The sequence below is a fragment of the Schistocerca cancellata genome, chromosome 4 (genome assembly GCF_023864275.1).
Source record: "Schistocerca cancellata isolate TAMUIC-IGC-003103 chromosome 4, iqSchCanc2.1, whole genome shotgun sequence".
Taxonomy (NCBI): domain Eukaryota; kingdom Metazoa; phylum Arthropoda; class Insecta; order Orthoptera; family Acrididae; genus Schistocerca; species Schistocerca cancellata.
In genome coordinates this window covers 727,353,634-727,371,317 of record NC_064629.1, presented here as the reverse complement: position 1 = coordinate 727,371,317, position 17,684 = coordinate 727,353,634, and the positions used below count along the sequence as shown (strand labels likewise).

At 41.8% G+C, this 17,684-nt stretch overlaps 1 protein-coding gene across 3 annotated transcripts in view; it reads left to right on the top strand.

The window, feature by feature from the left end:
• The window catches only part of LOC126183795 (cullin-1-like), a 221,017-nt gene that overhangs the window by 147,917 nt on the left and 55,416 nt on the right, over positions 1-17,684 (top strand). For all 3 annotated transcript variants that reach the window (XM_049926033.1, XM_049926034.1, XM_049926036.1), the window contains one exon: positions 375-668. In XM_049926033.1, the coding sequence (XP_049781990.1) occupies positions 375-668 (294 nt within the window). The remainder of the gene's footprint in view (positions 1-374; positions 669-17,684) is intronic.

Sequence of the window (17,684 nt, the reverse complement as noted above, 5' to 3'; positions counted from 1 at the left end):
CTTACTTCCTACTGTCATTCACTATATCTTAAATGTTGTCATTTTATATTATTTTTTAGTCTGAAATGTCTGTACTGATAATTTATGTCACATTTATGTCATGTAGTTGTTGCCCCTCATCTTTCTAGTGCCACAATTTCTTGATATGTTATACTATCATTTCCTGAAGCAGGATGGAACAAATGTGTAATATTGCTATACATTCCTACTCGTATTTGTTACATAGTGATAACAATGTGTTAATTTTTTGATTTGGGTTTCATTACCTGTTTTCTTCTTGTTATATTTAAGTTCATGGCATATGGAAACCCCAGCACTGTAATTGATTAGAATCTATTTTTTCTTAAGTATACAATGCTTAAAATTTGTTTCAGGTTGAGCTGAGACTATTTGAAGAACAAAGACGAGTGCACATATACCTTCATCCAACAACATTGGATATTCTTTGTGACACATGCGAGAGGGTATTAATTGAAAAACAATTAGAAATGTTTCATGTAGAGTTCCAGAGGCTGCTCTATTTTTATAAAACCGAAGATCTTGGAAGAATGTACCAGTTGGTATCTCACATTTTATTTGGTCTACAAGACTTACGGAGCCTGTTTGACATCCATGTTACAAACATGGGCCTTGCTGCCATAGATCAAGTTGGGGAAGCTGCTCTGAATGTAAGCTACAAATCTGAGTCTAATAAATTTTCTTCTCCTTTTACTTTTTTTTTGTGATGTCATAAAAGGACATGTTTTTCATTGTCTTAGCTCCTCTCTGTCCCATCCCCCCCCCCCCCCCCCCCCTCTCTCTCTCTCCAGTCCTAATTGATATCTGTTGATGTTAATGGTTAACCTCCACATTATTAACAACAAATAACTATTATCTTTAGATGTTCAGCTATTTCATGGCCACATTCATTGGCTTCATTTATTGGTGTGACATCTCTGATGATAAACAAGGTTGCAGCTATAGCACTTTCACTACTAGTCATTTGCACTTTCTGTATCATTAGATTACTAGGGTATGAAGGAAGGGGGTCATTACTGTGCATGTGGACCTAACATATATCATGTGTCCAAAAAGTTCTTAGACTGATTTTATTCCTGGTATAAGCGATTTGAGCACAGTAACTACAGTGGAAACTTGAAATAACAGCTGTAAACAACAGATGTGCAGACTGCCAGTCAATTTTAAGCAGGCAGTGTTATGTAGCAGATGTGTGCTATAGTGTGTCAGCTTTGTTGTGTCACAAATGGCAATGGAGCAACATCTTGAGATAAATTGTTAAAGAAGATAAGAGTCTGCGCAAAATTTGTCCCACACCCCTTGACTCCCAAACAAAAACAATGATGTGTGGATGCCTGTTGCAACTTGATTGAAATGCCAAACCCTGACAGTTCTTTTCAGGAAAAATTCATCATGCATGACAAGGCATCATAAAATCAATACGAATCTACCCCATAACAGCAAAGAGCATATGAGGGGTTGGCACTTTTGATGACGTAATTGACATTCAAGCCAGTGTGACACAGAACAGTGTTCTAAGGAAGGACTTTTCCAAAAGTTTCACATGGTTGTATGAATGTTCTGTGCATTGTACACAAGTGGCAGCGGTGGTGGTGGTGGGGGGACTTTGTACAACACCTGCAACATTAAACCACCATCTTACATTTTCTCTATTTTTTATTAAACTAGTCTCAAAAATTTTTGGACTGACAAGGTACATACAACTATTCTGAGATTTTCTTTGCCAATTTGTCTAATTTAATGTACAATTCATAATCTCAGTTTTCACTACATTTGTATGTGGCGGAATGTGTCCGTATCTGTTCTGTGTGAAGTTAGTGTATTTTTTATTTGATTTGATTTGATTTTAATAGGGAAGCTAAAACCATCTTAGATCTAAACCGCCCCTGCCTGCACCAAAACTAAGTTTATGGTGCGGTATCACTCCCTGTCTATCTAGTAAAGCCAACCAGTGCCCTTAAATAGTGCAAGGAGTCCCTCTACCAGTTTTTTGTTAGGCACAATTTCTTCAGGTCTAGTTGCCCTGAAGATTCTGTATCTTGTACTCTCCAATGCCATGCATTCAAAGATTAGGTGTGATGCAGTTTCTTCACTCTCATCACAGATCCTACATTTAGGGCACTCTTCCATTATACCAATTGTGTGTAGGTGGTTTTTGAAATTCCCATGGCTGGTCATCAGTCCAGTCATGAGTTTGATCTCTTTCCTGTTCAATCCCAGGATTACAGAGCTTCTTTTAAAACATGTCTTGGGCATCATTACCTTACCATGTTTTTGTTTATGGACCTTGGTCCAATATCCTGCATGCTGTTTCCTAAGCCAGTTCCGTAGTTTTAACTTAATCATAGCCTTGGTGATTGTCAAGACAGTTCCGATCCAATAAATGGAGTTGTTGCCCCCATCCTAGCCAATCTGTTGGCTTGTTTATTGCCACAGATCCCTGAGTGGCCAGGGACCCACACTAGGTTTACCCTATTGCTTTCCCCTAGCTCCACCAGAGCCCTGTGGCATTCTGCAACAATCTTAGATCTTGTTGCAGGAGCTGCCAATGATTTCAGAGCTGCCTGGCTGTCTGAATAGATGTAGATGCTATGGTCCTTGTAGCACCTACGCATATTCTCCTCCACACATGCCCTGATTGCAGTTATTTCAGCTTGGAATACAGAGGCCAGTTTTCCTAGAGAGAAGTCTTGCCTGAACCCTGTACACCCCTGCCCCAACGCCTTGGTCTATTTTCAACCCATCTGTGAATCAAACGATGTCCCCTGTACAGTGCTGAACTGTTTTTTCCCACTGATCCCTGCTTCCAATTATTATATTGTAAGGCTTGTCAAAGCAGTTGGGAGTTGTTATATAGTTGGCAGACATTTCCCCAGCCATTCCTATATTTACCTCAATCTCTATGTTAGTGTGTGATTTTGGATATCTGAATGAGACCCAGTTTTTGCCAGTTTTAAGTCTGTGTGCCCCAGCTGCTGCCTCCATCTTGACCCAAGGTGTAGTGGAGGCATGTCCAGCATGGCTTCCATTCTGGCAGTTGGTATGCTGCTAATTCTGCCTGTTATGGCTAAGCAGGCCAATTTCTGCACCTTAGCAAGCTCGTTAGCTGCAACCCGCTGTTCTACCTTCTTCCACCACACTGTGGTCCCATAGGAAATCCTAGGTCTGACCACTGTGGTGTGTATCCAGTGCCTGTTCCTGGGGCTCAGGCACCAGTTTTTGCCACAAGCCCCTCTAGTATCCACTAGAGTACTTTTTGCCTTGGAGCAGATACTCTTAATGTATGGGGTCCGTGTTAGTTTCTCATCTAAGGCTACCTCTAGATATTTCACTATCCCCTTCACAGGCAGAGTTTCATCAAAGAGCTTTAGATTCCAACTCGAGTGTTGAAGATGTCTCTTCGTAAATGGCACCAAAATAGTCTTCTTAGGATTAACCCTCAGATCCTGTTTAATGCACCAATTTTGCACAATGTCCAAACTTCCTTGTGCCATATTTCTAACTGTGTCAGTAAATTTGCCAAGTATTACTATGACAATGTCATCTGCATATCCTTGGCAGAAGCATTGTCTGGAATTTAATTCCACAATGAGTTCGTTCACCACTAGATTCCACAATAGAGGAGACAGAACTCCTCCTTGTGGGCAGCCCCTAGTGGTGTTAATTACCATCTTTTCAATCATCATGGTAGCCTCTACCTTCCTTCCACTAAGCATGGCCTTGGTCCACCTGCATATAGTGGTCTCCAGGTTATGCACCTCTGCTGCCATTACCATGGAATCGAAGGTTGTGTTACTGAAGGCCCCCTCGATATCCAGTAAGATACAGAGGGCTATTTCCTGGAAGTGAAGTGCCTTCTCCACCTTCTCAACAAGCTGGTGGAGAGCTGACTCGCATGATTTACCTGGTTGATATGCGTAAGTATGTGTATTGTGTACAGTGAATTATTTTATGTTCAGGAATATCCTGTTCTCCATGTTCACACAGTCCTTTCTGTTGCCTTTTAATTTTATGTAAAGTCGTAATAAGTATTGTGTCCCATAAAGAAGTAGATTGTGTACTGATAGTGATTGACATAGTTCAGTTTTCCTTTTCTTTGAAGCCCATAGAGAATATTTATAGCTCTTATTGCTGATGTGCTACTCTCCTGCCATAAATCCACCATCTAGTTTTGAAACTAGATTACTTATTGTGGCACATTTTTGTACTTCTTCTGGATCTTACATAAGCAACCAGTACCATGCTGCTACATATCTACTAGTTATAACAGTTGGTAAATTCCCAGAATGGCAAGCAGTGACTACACTAGCACAGTTCCAGAGACCCATTTAGTCTTATGATGAGTAGCCCATCTTGGTCTGGTGGAACTCAGTGTTATTTCTCTATTATCAGTGCTTGTGCACATACATTGACTGCAGAGGTAATGGTACTGCTGAAAATAGCACTGTGGTGTGTCCGGGTTGTTTGTATGGGTTCTCTGCATGTCACAGAGCAAACTGTGGCTAGTTTATGCATTAGCATGCAGGCTTTTAAGTCCCACTGAGTAAACATGTACACAATACTTCCTTTTTATCCAAATTCTCTCCTACAAATAATGCTCTGTTTTGTAGTTACAGGTCCCAACTTAACAATCAGGTTTCTCTGAAGTTTCTACCATGGTAGGAAGTGAGGTTTTGTACATTGCAGTGGTAACTTTGTTTTGGGAACATCATCTCATTATGTTCCATCACACTACAGGTTTTATTTTACAGTGCAATCCTGGAATTCCCTGAAACCATGTCCTGGAGGTCATCTATAAGTACAATGATGTTTTGTATCCCCCTTCCATGATTTGAAGAAGGGGCTCGGTTGGCAGATTACTTAAAATTGGTGCCTCATTATGCTCTCTGATGGCATAAATATTTTATATTTTCAAAGGAGTAAGTTTTATGCATATCCCAAGTTCTCTTATCAATATGAACATTGTATGCTAGCAGAGATTACTGAAGGTGTCTGTGCTGTTTACCATTGCAATGATGTACTTTTGTTGGAATTTATCTGACCTGCCTGGGTGGCCGAGGGCATTGAAGTGCCCACTTCTGGTATGCAGGGGGATACACTGGCCCCAGATTGAATACACCTCACAGATTAATGATGGGGGCTGGTGTGTTGTCCAGCCCAAATTTGGTTTTTAGACAGTTTTCTATATGCACTTAGGTAAATACCAGGCTGGTTCCCAGTTTCCACCTCATTTACACAATGTGCAAACACTTTGAAAAATGATGCCACATTTGCCCACATGATATACATCAGAAGTAGACAGAAGCAGTACACAGATCCCTCCTTGGGGGGGGGGGGGGGGGGGAGCTGGCAGTAGCTTTAAAATGCCTGTGGGAGTGGTGATCCCATCATAATTATAGTCTGTGTACAGGTATTGTATTGGAGAAATACCATACCAGTCCCTACCTGGCATTAGCTGGATATGGGGAACCAGGATGAAAGGGTGTTGGGATTTATCTACTAAATGAAGTGGCTGATGTATGGCATCGTCTGTTAACTTTTCATGTCTAAACTCATACTAGAATTGACTTAGGCCAAGGAAGACCATATGTTCTTAGAATTAACTAGGTCATTAATGGGGCAAATTGGCCATTGTATCTTGTGGTCCACATGGTTTTTCCATCTTTTATAATTACTTTGGGAGTCTTTCAGCTCTTAGGAAACCCTCCTTGCTCTTTCTTTCTTTTTTAATTTCTGTTAGATTGTACCACACAGTCAAATAACTCCCAGACATAATATACAAATGTTATGAGATCAGTGTTACAGTTGTGCTACATTGTATGGTATTAGATTTGGCTGCCTGTAGTGACAGTAACTGGAAAAGTGCATTGTGCGTTACGTCATACTGCATTGCTAACTGTCCCATCACACTGGTTGTCATTGTATTATCAAGTTTCACAAAATCACGCAAAGGGACTACTGTGCTCCCATTCTCATTGCCATCCTTCTGTCATGCCTCTAAACACAACATGTCTCTAATCCATAATTGGGATTTCAGTCCAAGTTACATTCACTGCTGCAGCAGACTCCTTGACCAGGTGGTCAAAAAATTCACTACCAGTAATTTCACTATATGATTTTGCCCAGTTGAAGATAACAGATTTGTCTTCTCTTCACATCAATAATAGCACTTCAGTGATCATGTATACAGCAGGGTTTTCAGTCTGCATGTATACAACAGGGTTTTCACTTTTGCTGTCACTGAAGTTCTTCATAATTGTTAAAATAATTAGTGAATCACTGAGTTATTATGTATAAAACAGTTGCCATATGTGAGCGCACATGTAGTGCTTCTATTATGGCCACAAGTTGCATAGCTTGGTGTTTGGTCTTGTTGCTATTTTAAATAAATCAGACTTCTGTAAACTTGGAATGTAAAACATGTTTCCAGCATAGCTGGTGGTTTTTGAACCATTAGCCTATACATTAATTGGTGTGAAATTTTATGTTACAAACTGCATCAAAATTTTATTATCTGAGTGGGTATTGTATTGCTCTCATAAGGCATGGCAGTTTTTACCATGTTATAGCAAGAAGTTCATAGCACTGGTCCCATTGACTGGACAACAGTAATACAGCATGAAGAATAGGCCGAGCACTCATTTGTGCTCAGTTAAATAATGATGTTTCTTCAGTGGCTGACCAGAGTGTGCCAAGAGGCCTCTGTAACATGAAAAACACAAGGCACAGAAAAATGTGTGGTACAGAAAAACAGCATTGGTACCAAAAAAGCACTGGTAGCATGGGAAAAAAAACACTGATCTCATAAGGCACTCAGACCACAAGTTACAGAAAACACCAATGACAGGGCTGACTTTGATTTCATCACCTGATGACTGCAACTGCTGCAGCATGTGGCAGGCAGGCACCAGTGAGTAGGAGTGGAAGTGATTAGAGGGCAGGTTGGTGTGGCATCCCTCCATTTGTGAGAGGCCATAGGGCAGGACTGAGGATGATGTCATCGAGGTCAGTGGTCAGTACCAGAGGCATCAGCAGGGGCATTGGAGACAACAGCCTCACAGGACCCAGCAGTAGAGGCAGCAGCAGTTGCTGCGGCATCAGGTGCAGTAGAGCCTGCACTGGCGATGACAGTCAAGTAGTGGGGGCAGAGGCAGGAACACCAGTCGGTGAACCCCTCTGCAGTGGGAACTGTCTGCAACACAGGAACAGGCATTGGCAGGGGCAGGGGAAGTGATGGAACAAGCCCCACCATGCGTAGCTGCAGCTGATCAAAGTGATTGGACATTGACCAATCAGGAGCACAGATGACACACAGGCGCCGGTGATGCTCAGTTATGGCAGGAACCCAGTTCAGCCAGCAGCCAACACCGCAAGCCAAAACAGGTGCACCTGGCCAGAACTGTCATGGAGCTGGTGACGCCGGTGGAAGCAGCGTCGATTGCAGCAGGTGAAGGAGTGTCTGTGGTTGGCATCCATGTAGCAGCTCTGTCAGGCTCTTGTCCCCCACTAGAGTGAAATGGTACAAACACAAAAAACAGTCTAAAGCAGCTTCAGGGGACCTGCCAGATACATACTTCCATATCTGAGTTTTAAACGTCCACACCATGCATTCAGCCTCACCATTATATTGAGGATGAAATGGGGGAGCTGTGATATAGCAAACACCACTAGCCTGACAAAAAGATGCAAATTCTTGAGAAACAAACTGGGGCCATTTGTCAGTAGCCACAATATATGGAAGCCCCTCAATTGCAAAAATCTTAAACAGGGCCAAAATAGTGGCCGCCATAGGTGTGTGGACAGACAATGTGCCACATAGGGAAACTTGGAATAGACACCCACTACAGTGAGCCAATACCGATTTAGGAAGGGCCCAGCAAAATTTACATGTAGACACTCTCATGGGCACTATGACATCAGTCAGGGAGGAAAAGACGACTGCGGGGCCACCTGTTGCTGAACACAGTGAGCACACATGGCGATAAGCCATGTAATGTCCCCATCTATGCATGGCCAATACACATGCCGGTAGGCCAAATCTTTGGTGCCAGAAGTCCTCCAATGACTGACACACAAAGCTGCAGTACATTACAGCATAATGAAGTGGGAATCGCAACCTGAGGAGCAGTGTCCTGTGTAGCTAAGAAAAGAACTCCATTACACAGAAGGACAGTGCTGGAGAGAGAAGTAACTACGTAAGGGATCCGGGTGTGGCCCAGGGTTTATTCTGCCAACCATACTGCACAAAAGAGAGGACCAGACTAAGTACAGGATCTGTGGCGATGGCTGATGCTAGTGATGGGAAAACCATCGACCAATTTCTGGTTCTCAATATGTAAATAGAAACAAAGCAACTTATCCCAATCAAACACCAGGTCTGGCCTGATCAGAAACCAAGACAAGTCATCAGTGTTGGCTTGTTGCGCAGTTGGCCAGTAATGGATCTGATAATGATAACGGGAGAGGAAGAGAGCCCACCACTGCAAACAGTGTGCTCCCTGGTTCAACATGGAAGCTGAAGGGTTAAAAAGAGCACTCAACAGCATGTGATCCATGGAACTTAGAACCATACAAGAAGACATGAAATTTCTTTAGGGCGGACACAATCACTAAAGCCTCCCTTCCAGTCTGAGAATACCAATGCTGAGCAGGAGTTAAAGTCTTAGAAGCATAAGCAATGGGTCATTCAGAGCTGTCTGCGTATTTGTGTGCCAACACCATGCCAAGACTGTGCTGAGAGGCATCTGTAGCCAACACAAGATGCTGACACAGCTGAAAAGTGGCAAGACATGGGGCAGATTGAAGTTTAGATAAGCAAAGTGAACGCTCAGTCACAAGCTGGGGACCAGAGAAAAGGCATATTTTTATGCAAAAGTGTGTGCAGTGGCTGAGCAACACTGGATTTGTCCAGTAAAAACTTATGGTAGTATGCAACTTTACTAGAGATGCCTGTAATTCCTTAATGGAGGTTGCCAAGGTAAAACTGCAGTTGCGTCAACATTGTGATGCAACAGCTTGACCCCTGTGCAAGAAACCTCAAAACCTATGTACACAAATGATGGCTGAAAAAATTGAGATCTGGCAAGATTGCACTGAGACCCGCAGTCCGAAAAACAGAAAACAATGATCACTAAAGTGCTCTTCAGTGGAAGAATCCAAAACAATGATATTGTCAAGGTAGTTTGTGCAACCAATTACAGAGGCTATCAGCTGTTCTAAAAGATGCTAAAAATTACTGGTGCACTAGCAACACGAAAAGGCAAGAATGGATACTGGTATAGGCTGAAAGGTGTATTGGCAACAAAAAGGCACCTAGTGAACTCATCCAAGGGGAACTGGAGGTGTGCTTCTGACAAATCAATGTTGGAAGAGTAGTGGCTGCCTGAAAATTTTGTGAGCAACTCATCAGGGCAGGGCAAAGGGTATGTATCAATCACAGACTGTGCATTAATCATGACATTGAAGTCGCCCCATAGATGAAGCTTACATGCCAGCAGCTTAATGATGACCAGTGGTGTAGCCTATTCACTGAAAGAAATAGGCTGAATGACATGGAGCTACATCAAATGGTCTAATTCAGCCTTGACAGATCCATGCAGTGTGACAGGTGTCTGTCAAGCCTGAAAAAAATGAGGGCAGGTGGACTCTTTCCTTGTAATGTGGGCCTGAAAACCAGTAGTACAACCTAGCCCAGGGAAAACAGAAACAAAAATTCAGAGCAGAGGGACTCCAGTTGATGATACAGAACTTGATCTGACACTAAATTTACCTCATCAGCAATGGAGAAATCTAATGTGTTAAATGCATCTATCCTGTCTCTGGTGTGGGAATGAGCCACAATAAGGAAGGTGAGAGGGCAAAAAACAGATTTGAAAGATCTGGAGAGTGGAGAACTGACCTAGGATTGGAATCTGCTGTTTATTGTAGCTAACCAACTTCCATGAAACCTGGGTGTAGTAGTGCCTTTAACACATAAGTAAACATCTACAAATAGGGGAAGAATCCTATTAATCCAGAATTAATGTGTTTGACATTGATTGATCTGGTTTGAGCTCTTTTGGAAGAGATTTTCCACAGAGGTGCAATCAGTGTCAGTGAATTGTGGAGGTTCACACACTTAAGTTAATAGTGAACTTTCAAGGTGTACCACACAGCTTGCTTACAGACTCTCAGCACTTTGTATTGACATATGTTGATTTTTTTCAATACAGTTCCATAACAACTTCTTTCAAAGTCAGTGGCTAGGCACAATGTAACCCAGTGGAGCATTAGAGCTGTGCGGACATTCAGTCACCACCACAATTGTGTAAAATCCCCTTCAGTTATTTTGATTGCTGCCTTTGACCAATACTACAGATAATTTTACTGTGAATGTTTCTAAACCATTTTTTGTGAACCACTGTTTGAGTGTGTACATTGCTGTATTCAAATATGCCGTACAACCTTCTAGAGATGTAATCCTCACAGAGTTTCAGAAAATCAAAATTAAAAATTTGTGTGTACATACATTGTGGACAAAATTCATACTATTGGAATGAAATAAACTAGCATTCCATTGTAGAAACAATTTTCACCATCAATTGAAGTAAGACTGATGACCCTGTAGTTTGGTCCCTTTACTCTCCAACCCAGTTGAAGTAATTGACTGAAGCAAGTCAGGTATTTTATGCCACTGAATAACTGTGCATTGATGTGGCTGCAGAAATTTGTTGAATGGCACACTGTATTAAGCTAAGGATGTAATTGATTAGGAGGTTTTTCATTTGTTGAGTCATGGGTGAAACAGTGTAGATCTGATACTTGTAAACATCTGAGAGGGAAGAGTGTGTGTGTGTGTGTGTGTGTGTGTGTCTTTTGTGGCTTTGGCTTCAGTCCCAGTTGATACAACAGTAAAGAAGTACAGATTACTGGATTGCTGGAGAGAGGAGCAATGTTGAACAAAGGCCCTGTGTGCCAACTAATTTTTCTTACATTTGAAGATTTAAAATACAACAAGGTAAACCACTAACGAGTCAGTTAAGAGAATGGTCACTTAGAGAAATTTCACTGTGATCAGTCAAATGTCCAATTGACATACAGTTTTCAGCAGTAATAATAGGTACCACACTATATGCCAGACAATTCATAGTCAGGAATTAATGCCAAAGTTGCTGTAAACTAATGTCAAAAGTCCAATCAGTAGCCAAGCTAAATTCCAAATCCAAATTGGGGCCATCATAGGCCAATTGTTAATGGCTCATTACTTATGGCTTTATAAAAGAGCACAAATTGGTTCAAATGGCTATGAGCACTATGGGACTTAACTTCTACGGTCATCAGTCCGCAAATCGGTCTTAGCATGCCAAGTCAAGCTGCCAGTTATATAGGCTGCTTGACACCCAGCAGTTCTGCACATTACAGCTACAGCTGGTGATTGTCTCTGCCAGCATACACTATCAATTAGGCCCCAGCCTGCAGAAATCCTGCATGCGCTCCTTATCGATGGCCACATCTGAGGAGATTAAACTTCTCTTCATTACTACTGGATGGCGATATAATTGAGGAAATGCTGTAGGGTCTTGTATATTGATTGATGGCATTATTTTCATTTTTTGCACCCTGTATTTTTGTATGATATGCAAGCTTCTTGGTAACAAACATTACTGTAAGCCAGTCTGCACCAAATTTAGTTTGGTTTCAAATACTCTGATCTATCCATCATATTTTGGGCATGCGTCTAGTATATCAGCTGATAATCATATAGCTGTCTTCAAGGCAAACCAGAATTAAAACCAATTGACACAATGGTGTGGAGTAAATGCACCTACATCAGAGATAAAACAGTTGGCAGCAGGAGTGTCATTCATAGATAAAACTTTATGCATCTAAGAATGAAACATAAGAAGCTCCGAGTCAGCATAACTGTGATGCTTATGAATTAGGTGTTTAATTATTTAACTAGATGACATGTGTTGAAAACAGTACACACTTTACAAGAAAGGTACATTGAACACTTTGACACATCTGCCTTCTACATCCCAACAAATGTGCAGTGGCTGAACACTATGTTTCCACTGACCATTCCATGGATTACAAGAAAGTTAAGATATTAGCCACAGCCTCATCCTATTGGGATTCAGTGGTCAAGGGAACTGTGGAAATACCATTAGCAGACAACCTGCTCAGCTGATGAGCAGTTCCAGCTCAACAAGTCGTGCAAACCACTCACTTCACATCTGTGCTTTCAGAGGAATTATTGTTCCAAGTTTTCACTGTGTGGAATACCAGCATGTGGCATCCGTTCTAATAATTAACTATGTAATTCGTAAGCACTATGAATTTTTTGACTTACCACCTGCTTTGTTTTATACTTAGACATAAAGTTTTATCTATGACTGTCACTCTTGTTTCTGACGGTTTCATGTCTGATGCATGCACATTTACTCCAGAGTATTGTGTCAAGTGGCTTTAATTCAGTCGTTGATTCATTTTGAAGATGGCTGTATGGTTATCAGCTGAAATATCAGTAGAAGAAATAATGCTATTATGAATTTGTGCCCAAAAGGTGATGGAATACTCTATCCATTGGGAAAACTTCAAGGAACACATATGCTGATTATGTTTTATTCACAGAATTGTGAGCTTCTTGGTATGTGATGCATCATTGGAACATTTATTAATTATATATGCAGCAGTGATATGGCATTGTTTTCTGCTATATTCATAATGCATTTGGGATAGAACTTGAACAATGGGGAAACATAACACTGTGCTATTCAGTGTGCCATCCAGGTATTTTGACATAGCAAGGTCACTACTGGGCTATGAATGTAACTGTATGCTGACAGGGGCCTCCTGCCTGTGTCAACTTGTGTTGTTCTTGAGTCTTCTTAGTGATTATACCACCACCTCACATTCTATTTCTGAAGTGGTGGCATCTGGAAGAGATGTCTCAATATTCCAAATTATTCCTTGCTCAGTTATGAGGAACCTAGGTATGTAAGATTCTAGGTTATTTAGAATGATTACTTCACTATTAATCAATGCAGAGGTAGGTGTAGACGGGACACAACAAACTTTCAATAGGAAATTGAAAAAGAATGTAGGAAAGCCATCAAAAAGGAAGAAAGTTTTGTTGTTAGGCAGTTCTCATGCCAGAGGTGTAGGCCAACTTCTGCAGGAGGAATTAGGACCAGAATACCAGGTCACAAATTTTTTCAAACCAAGTGTTAGTCTGGATCAGGCGACAGAGGATTTAGGTTCACTCTGTAAAGGATTTACCAGCGAAGACACTGTGGTTATTGTGGGAGGGCCAGGGAACAGCATCGACAGAGATCCTGGGTGAGTGTGACCTGGTAAAGATTGCGTCGGCATCGAGACACACCAAGGTTGAATTTGTATCTGTCCTGAGACACAATGACCGGCCTCATTTGAACTCTTCTGTTGGGAGAGTTAATTTGGAGTTGGAACGGCTGCTTGGGTCGGGTGCGGGGGCTCATATTGGTGTGGTTCCTGTTGATTCTCTCAGTATGTGGGACTATACCAGGCACGGCCTACATCTCAGCAGGAAAGGGAAAGGGAAACTGGCTGGGGTAATAGCAGGAAATTTAAGGGGGGGAGGCACTGCCATGAAAGGTAAAATACCAGTGGTTACAGGTGTTGGAGCAGCACCTTTTTTAGGATAGGTAAGACAGAAAGATGTCAAGTTCTACGAGATGTCAGGATTGAAACAAATCTTCAGTTTAGGAAAGAAATTAAACAGCACAATTCTAGCACTTTGGATCACCAATCACAGCTGTCAATTATAAATTTTCACCAATCACCAGAAATTTTATCTCCACCAAGTTGTATCTCAGTCCTAGGTAATTGCATTGATGAATTAAAGTCACCCAACCCAGTTGACATAATCTGCCTCTCTGAACACCATGTGACCACTGGTACAGCAACTAGGCCTAAGCACAATGAGAAACTCAGACAGGAGAGTACTGCAAATGTTAGAATAAGGAAAGGTTCTCATAAAAGTATAATTAAAAATAATGTAAGTATATTTCATCAAAATATTGGGAGTTTAAAGAATAAAATAGATGAGCTTCTGGTTTGTTTAGAAGATTTAGAAGCTGAGGATGAAATAGATATACTATGCCTGTCTGAGCATCACATTGTTACTGATATGGATAAGGTAAATGTAATGAGAGAAAATATGGAGAAAGGAGGAGTTGCCATATATGTCAAAAGTTATCATTGTGCAAAAAGTATAGAAACAAAAAAGTTTTGTGTAGAGAAACATATAGAAGCATGTGCCTGTGAGCTTAAATTAAATAAAGGCACATTTAAAATTGTAACTGTATATAGGTCCCCATCAGGAAATTTTCATCTATTTCTGAAAAACTTGGACTCCTTGTTGTGCTATCTGTCAGACAGGGGGAAGCAAATTATTATTTGTGGGGACTTCAATGTAGATTCTCTGAAAGAGGGTAATAGTAAAAATGACCTTGAAGTATTACTCGGTTCTTTCAATTTGACACCCATTATTGATTTTCCTACTCGGGTGGTAAAGGATAGCAGCTCACTGATAGATAACTTCTTTATAGACCAAGATAAGTTTAACCAGATAAATGCTCAGCCTGTTGAGAATGGTCTTTCTGATCATGGTGCACAGCTAGTTACAATATATGACATAGCTCCATTCAGCAATACTAAACAGTCCTCCAAAGTAGTACGTTCAGTCAACGATTTAACAATTGCAAATTTCAGGGAAAGCCTACAGCAGTTAGACCGGGATGAGGTGTACCGTGAACCTGATGCCAATTTAAAATATAATTTATTTCATGACATTTTTGTAAATGCATTTGAAAACTGCTTCCCCAAGAAAATAGTTAAATATACTCGTAAGAAAGCTCATAACAAACCATGGGTTACTAAGGGTATAAAAATATCTTGTAACCGGAAAAGGGAAATGTATCTGACAGCAAGAAAGAGTAGTGACCCAGAAACTATCAAACATTATAAAAACTACTGTGTTATATTAAGAAAAGTTATTAAAAAATCCAGAAGTATGTGTATCATGTCTGAAATCAACAACTCTGATAATAAAATTAAAGCAATTTGGAATATTATTAAAAGAGAAACAGGTCAACCAAGAGCATAGGAAGACATTATTACCATAAAATTGAATGAAAACTTTACAAACAAAAAGTCAGAAGTTGAAAACATTTTTAATAATCATTTTCTAAATGTTGTGGATATAGTAGGGTCCAGGTGTTCATTAGAAGATGCTAGGTTGTTAATGGAAGAGGCCATACCTATGCAATTTGATACAATTGAAATCTCACCCACTTCTCCCTCTGAAATTAGGAAAATAATAAACTTGCTTAAAACCAAAAACTCAGATGGAATTTATGGCATTTCCAGCAAAATACTAAAAGCTTGTTCTCAACAGATAAGTAAGATTCTCAGCCACCTGTGTAATAGCTCTCTGGAACAGGGCATTTTCCCTGATAGACTGAAATATGCTATTGTTATACCTTTGCATAAAAAGGGGGATAGATCTGATGTCAACAATTACCGCCCAATCTCCCTTCTAACAGCTTTATCCAAAATTTTTAGAAAGTAATGTATTCAATAGTAGCTTCACATATCTGTAACAATGAAGTACTAACAAAATGTCAGTTTGGTTTCCAGAAAGGTTTTTCAACAGAAAATGCCATATATGCTTTCACCAATCAAATTTTGAATGATCTGAATAACCGAACACCACCCATTTGGATTTTTTGTGATCTCTCAAAGGGTTTTAATTGTGTAAATCATGAAATTCTGCTAGACAAGCCCAAGTATTGTGGCATGAGTGGGACAGTGCACAAATGGTTTAATTCGTACCTAACTGGAAGAGTGCAGAAAGTTGAAATAAGTAGTTCTCATAATATGCAAAGATCAGCACATTCCTCAAACTGGGGAACTATCAAGAATGGGGTTCCACAAGGGTCAGTCTTGGGTCCTTTGTTGTTCTTAATATACACTCCTGGAAATGGAAAAAAGAACACATGGACACCGGTGTGTCAGACCCACCATACTTGCTCCGGACACTGCGAGAGGGCTGTACAAGCAATGATCACACGCACGGCACAGCGGACACACCAGGAACCACGGTGTTGGCCGTCGAATGGCGCTAGCTGCGCAGCATTTGTGCACCGCCGCCGTCAGTGTCAGCCAGTTTGCCGTGGCATACGGAGCTCCATCGCAGTCTTTAACACTGGTAGCATGCCGCGACAGCGTGGATGTGAACCGTATGTGCAGTTGACGGACTTTGAGCGAGGGCCTATAGTGGGCATGCGGGAGGCCGGGTGGACGTACCGCCGAATTGCTCAACACGTGGGGCGTGAGGTCTCCACAGTACATCGATGTTGTCGCCAGTGGTCGGCGGAAGGTGCACCTGGGACCGGACCGCAGCGACGCACGGATGCACGCCAAGACCGTAGGATCCTACGCAGTGCCGTAGGGGACCGCACCGCCACTTCCCAGCAAATTAGGGACACTGTTGCTCCTGGGGTATCGGCGAGGACCATTCGCAACCGTCTCCATGAAGCTGGGCTATGGTCCCGCACACCGTTAGGCCGTCTTCCGCTCACGCCCCAACATCGTGCAGCCCGCCTCCAGTGGTGTCGCAACAGGCGTGAATGGAGGGACGTATGGAGACGTGTCGTCTTCAGCGATGAGAGTCGCTTCTGCCTTGGTGCCAATGATGGTCGTATGCGTGTTTGGCACCGTGCAGGTGAGCACCACAATCAGGACTGCATATGACCGAGGCACACAGGGCCAACACCCGGCATCATGGTGTGGGGAGCGATCTCCTACACTGGCCGTACACCACTGGTGATCGTCGAGGGGACACTGAATAGTGCACGGTACATCCAAACCGTCATCGAACCCATCGTTCTACCATTCCTAGACCGGCAAGGGAACTTGCTGTTCCAATAGGACAATGCACGTCTGCATGTATCCCGTGCCACCCAACGTGCTCTAGAAGGTGTAAGTCAACTACCCTGGCCAGCAAGATCTCCGGATCTGTCCCCCATTGAGCATGTTTGGGACGGGATGAAGCGTCGTCTCATGCGGTCTGCACGTCCAGCACGAACGCTGGTCCAACTGAGGCGCCAGGTGGAAGTGGCATGGCAAGCCGTTCCACAGGACTACATCCAGCATCTCTACGATCGTCTCCATGGGAGAATAGCAGCCTGCATTGCTGCGAAAGGTGGATATACACTGTACTAGTGCCGACATTGTGCATGCTCTGTTGCCTGTGTCTATGTGCCTGTGGTTCTGTCAGTGTGATCATGTGATGTATCTGACCCCAGGAATGTGTCAATAAAGTTTCCCCTTCCTGGGACAATGAATTCACGGTGTTCTTATTTCAATTTCCAGGAGTGTATATTAATGACTTGCCATTCTATATTCATGAAGAGGCAAAGTTAGTTCTCTTTGCTGATGATACAAGTATAGTAATCACACCTGACAAACAAGAATTAACTGATGAAATTGTCAATACTGTCTTTCAGAAAATTACAAAGTGGTTCCTTGTAAACGGACTCTCACTGAATTTTGATAAGACACAGTACATACAGTTCCGTACAGTGAATGGTATGACGCCATTAATAAATATAGACCTTAATCAGAAGCATATAGCTAAGGTA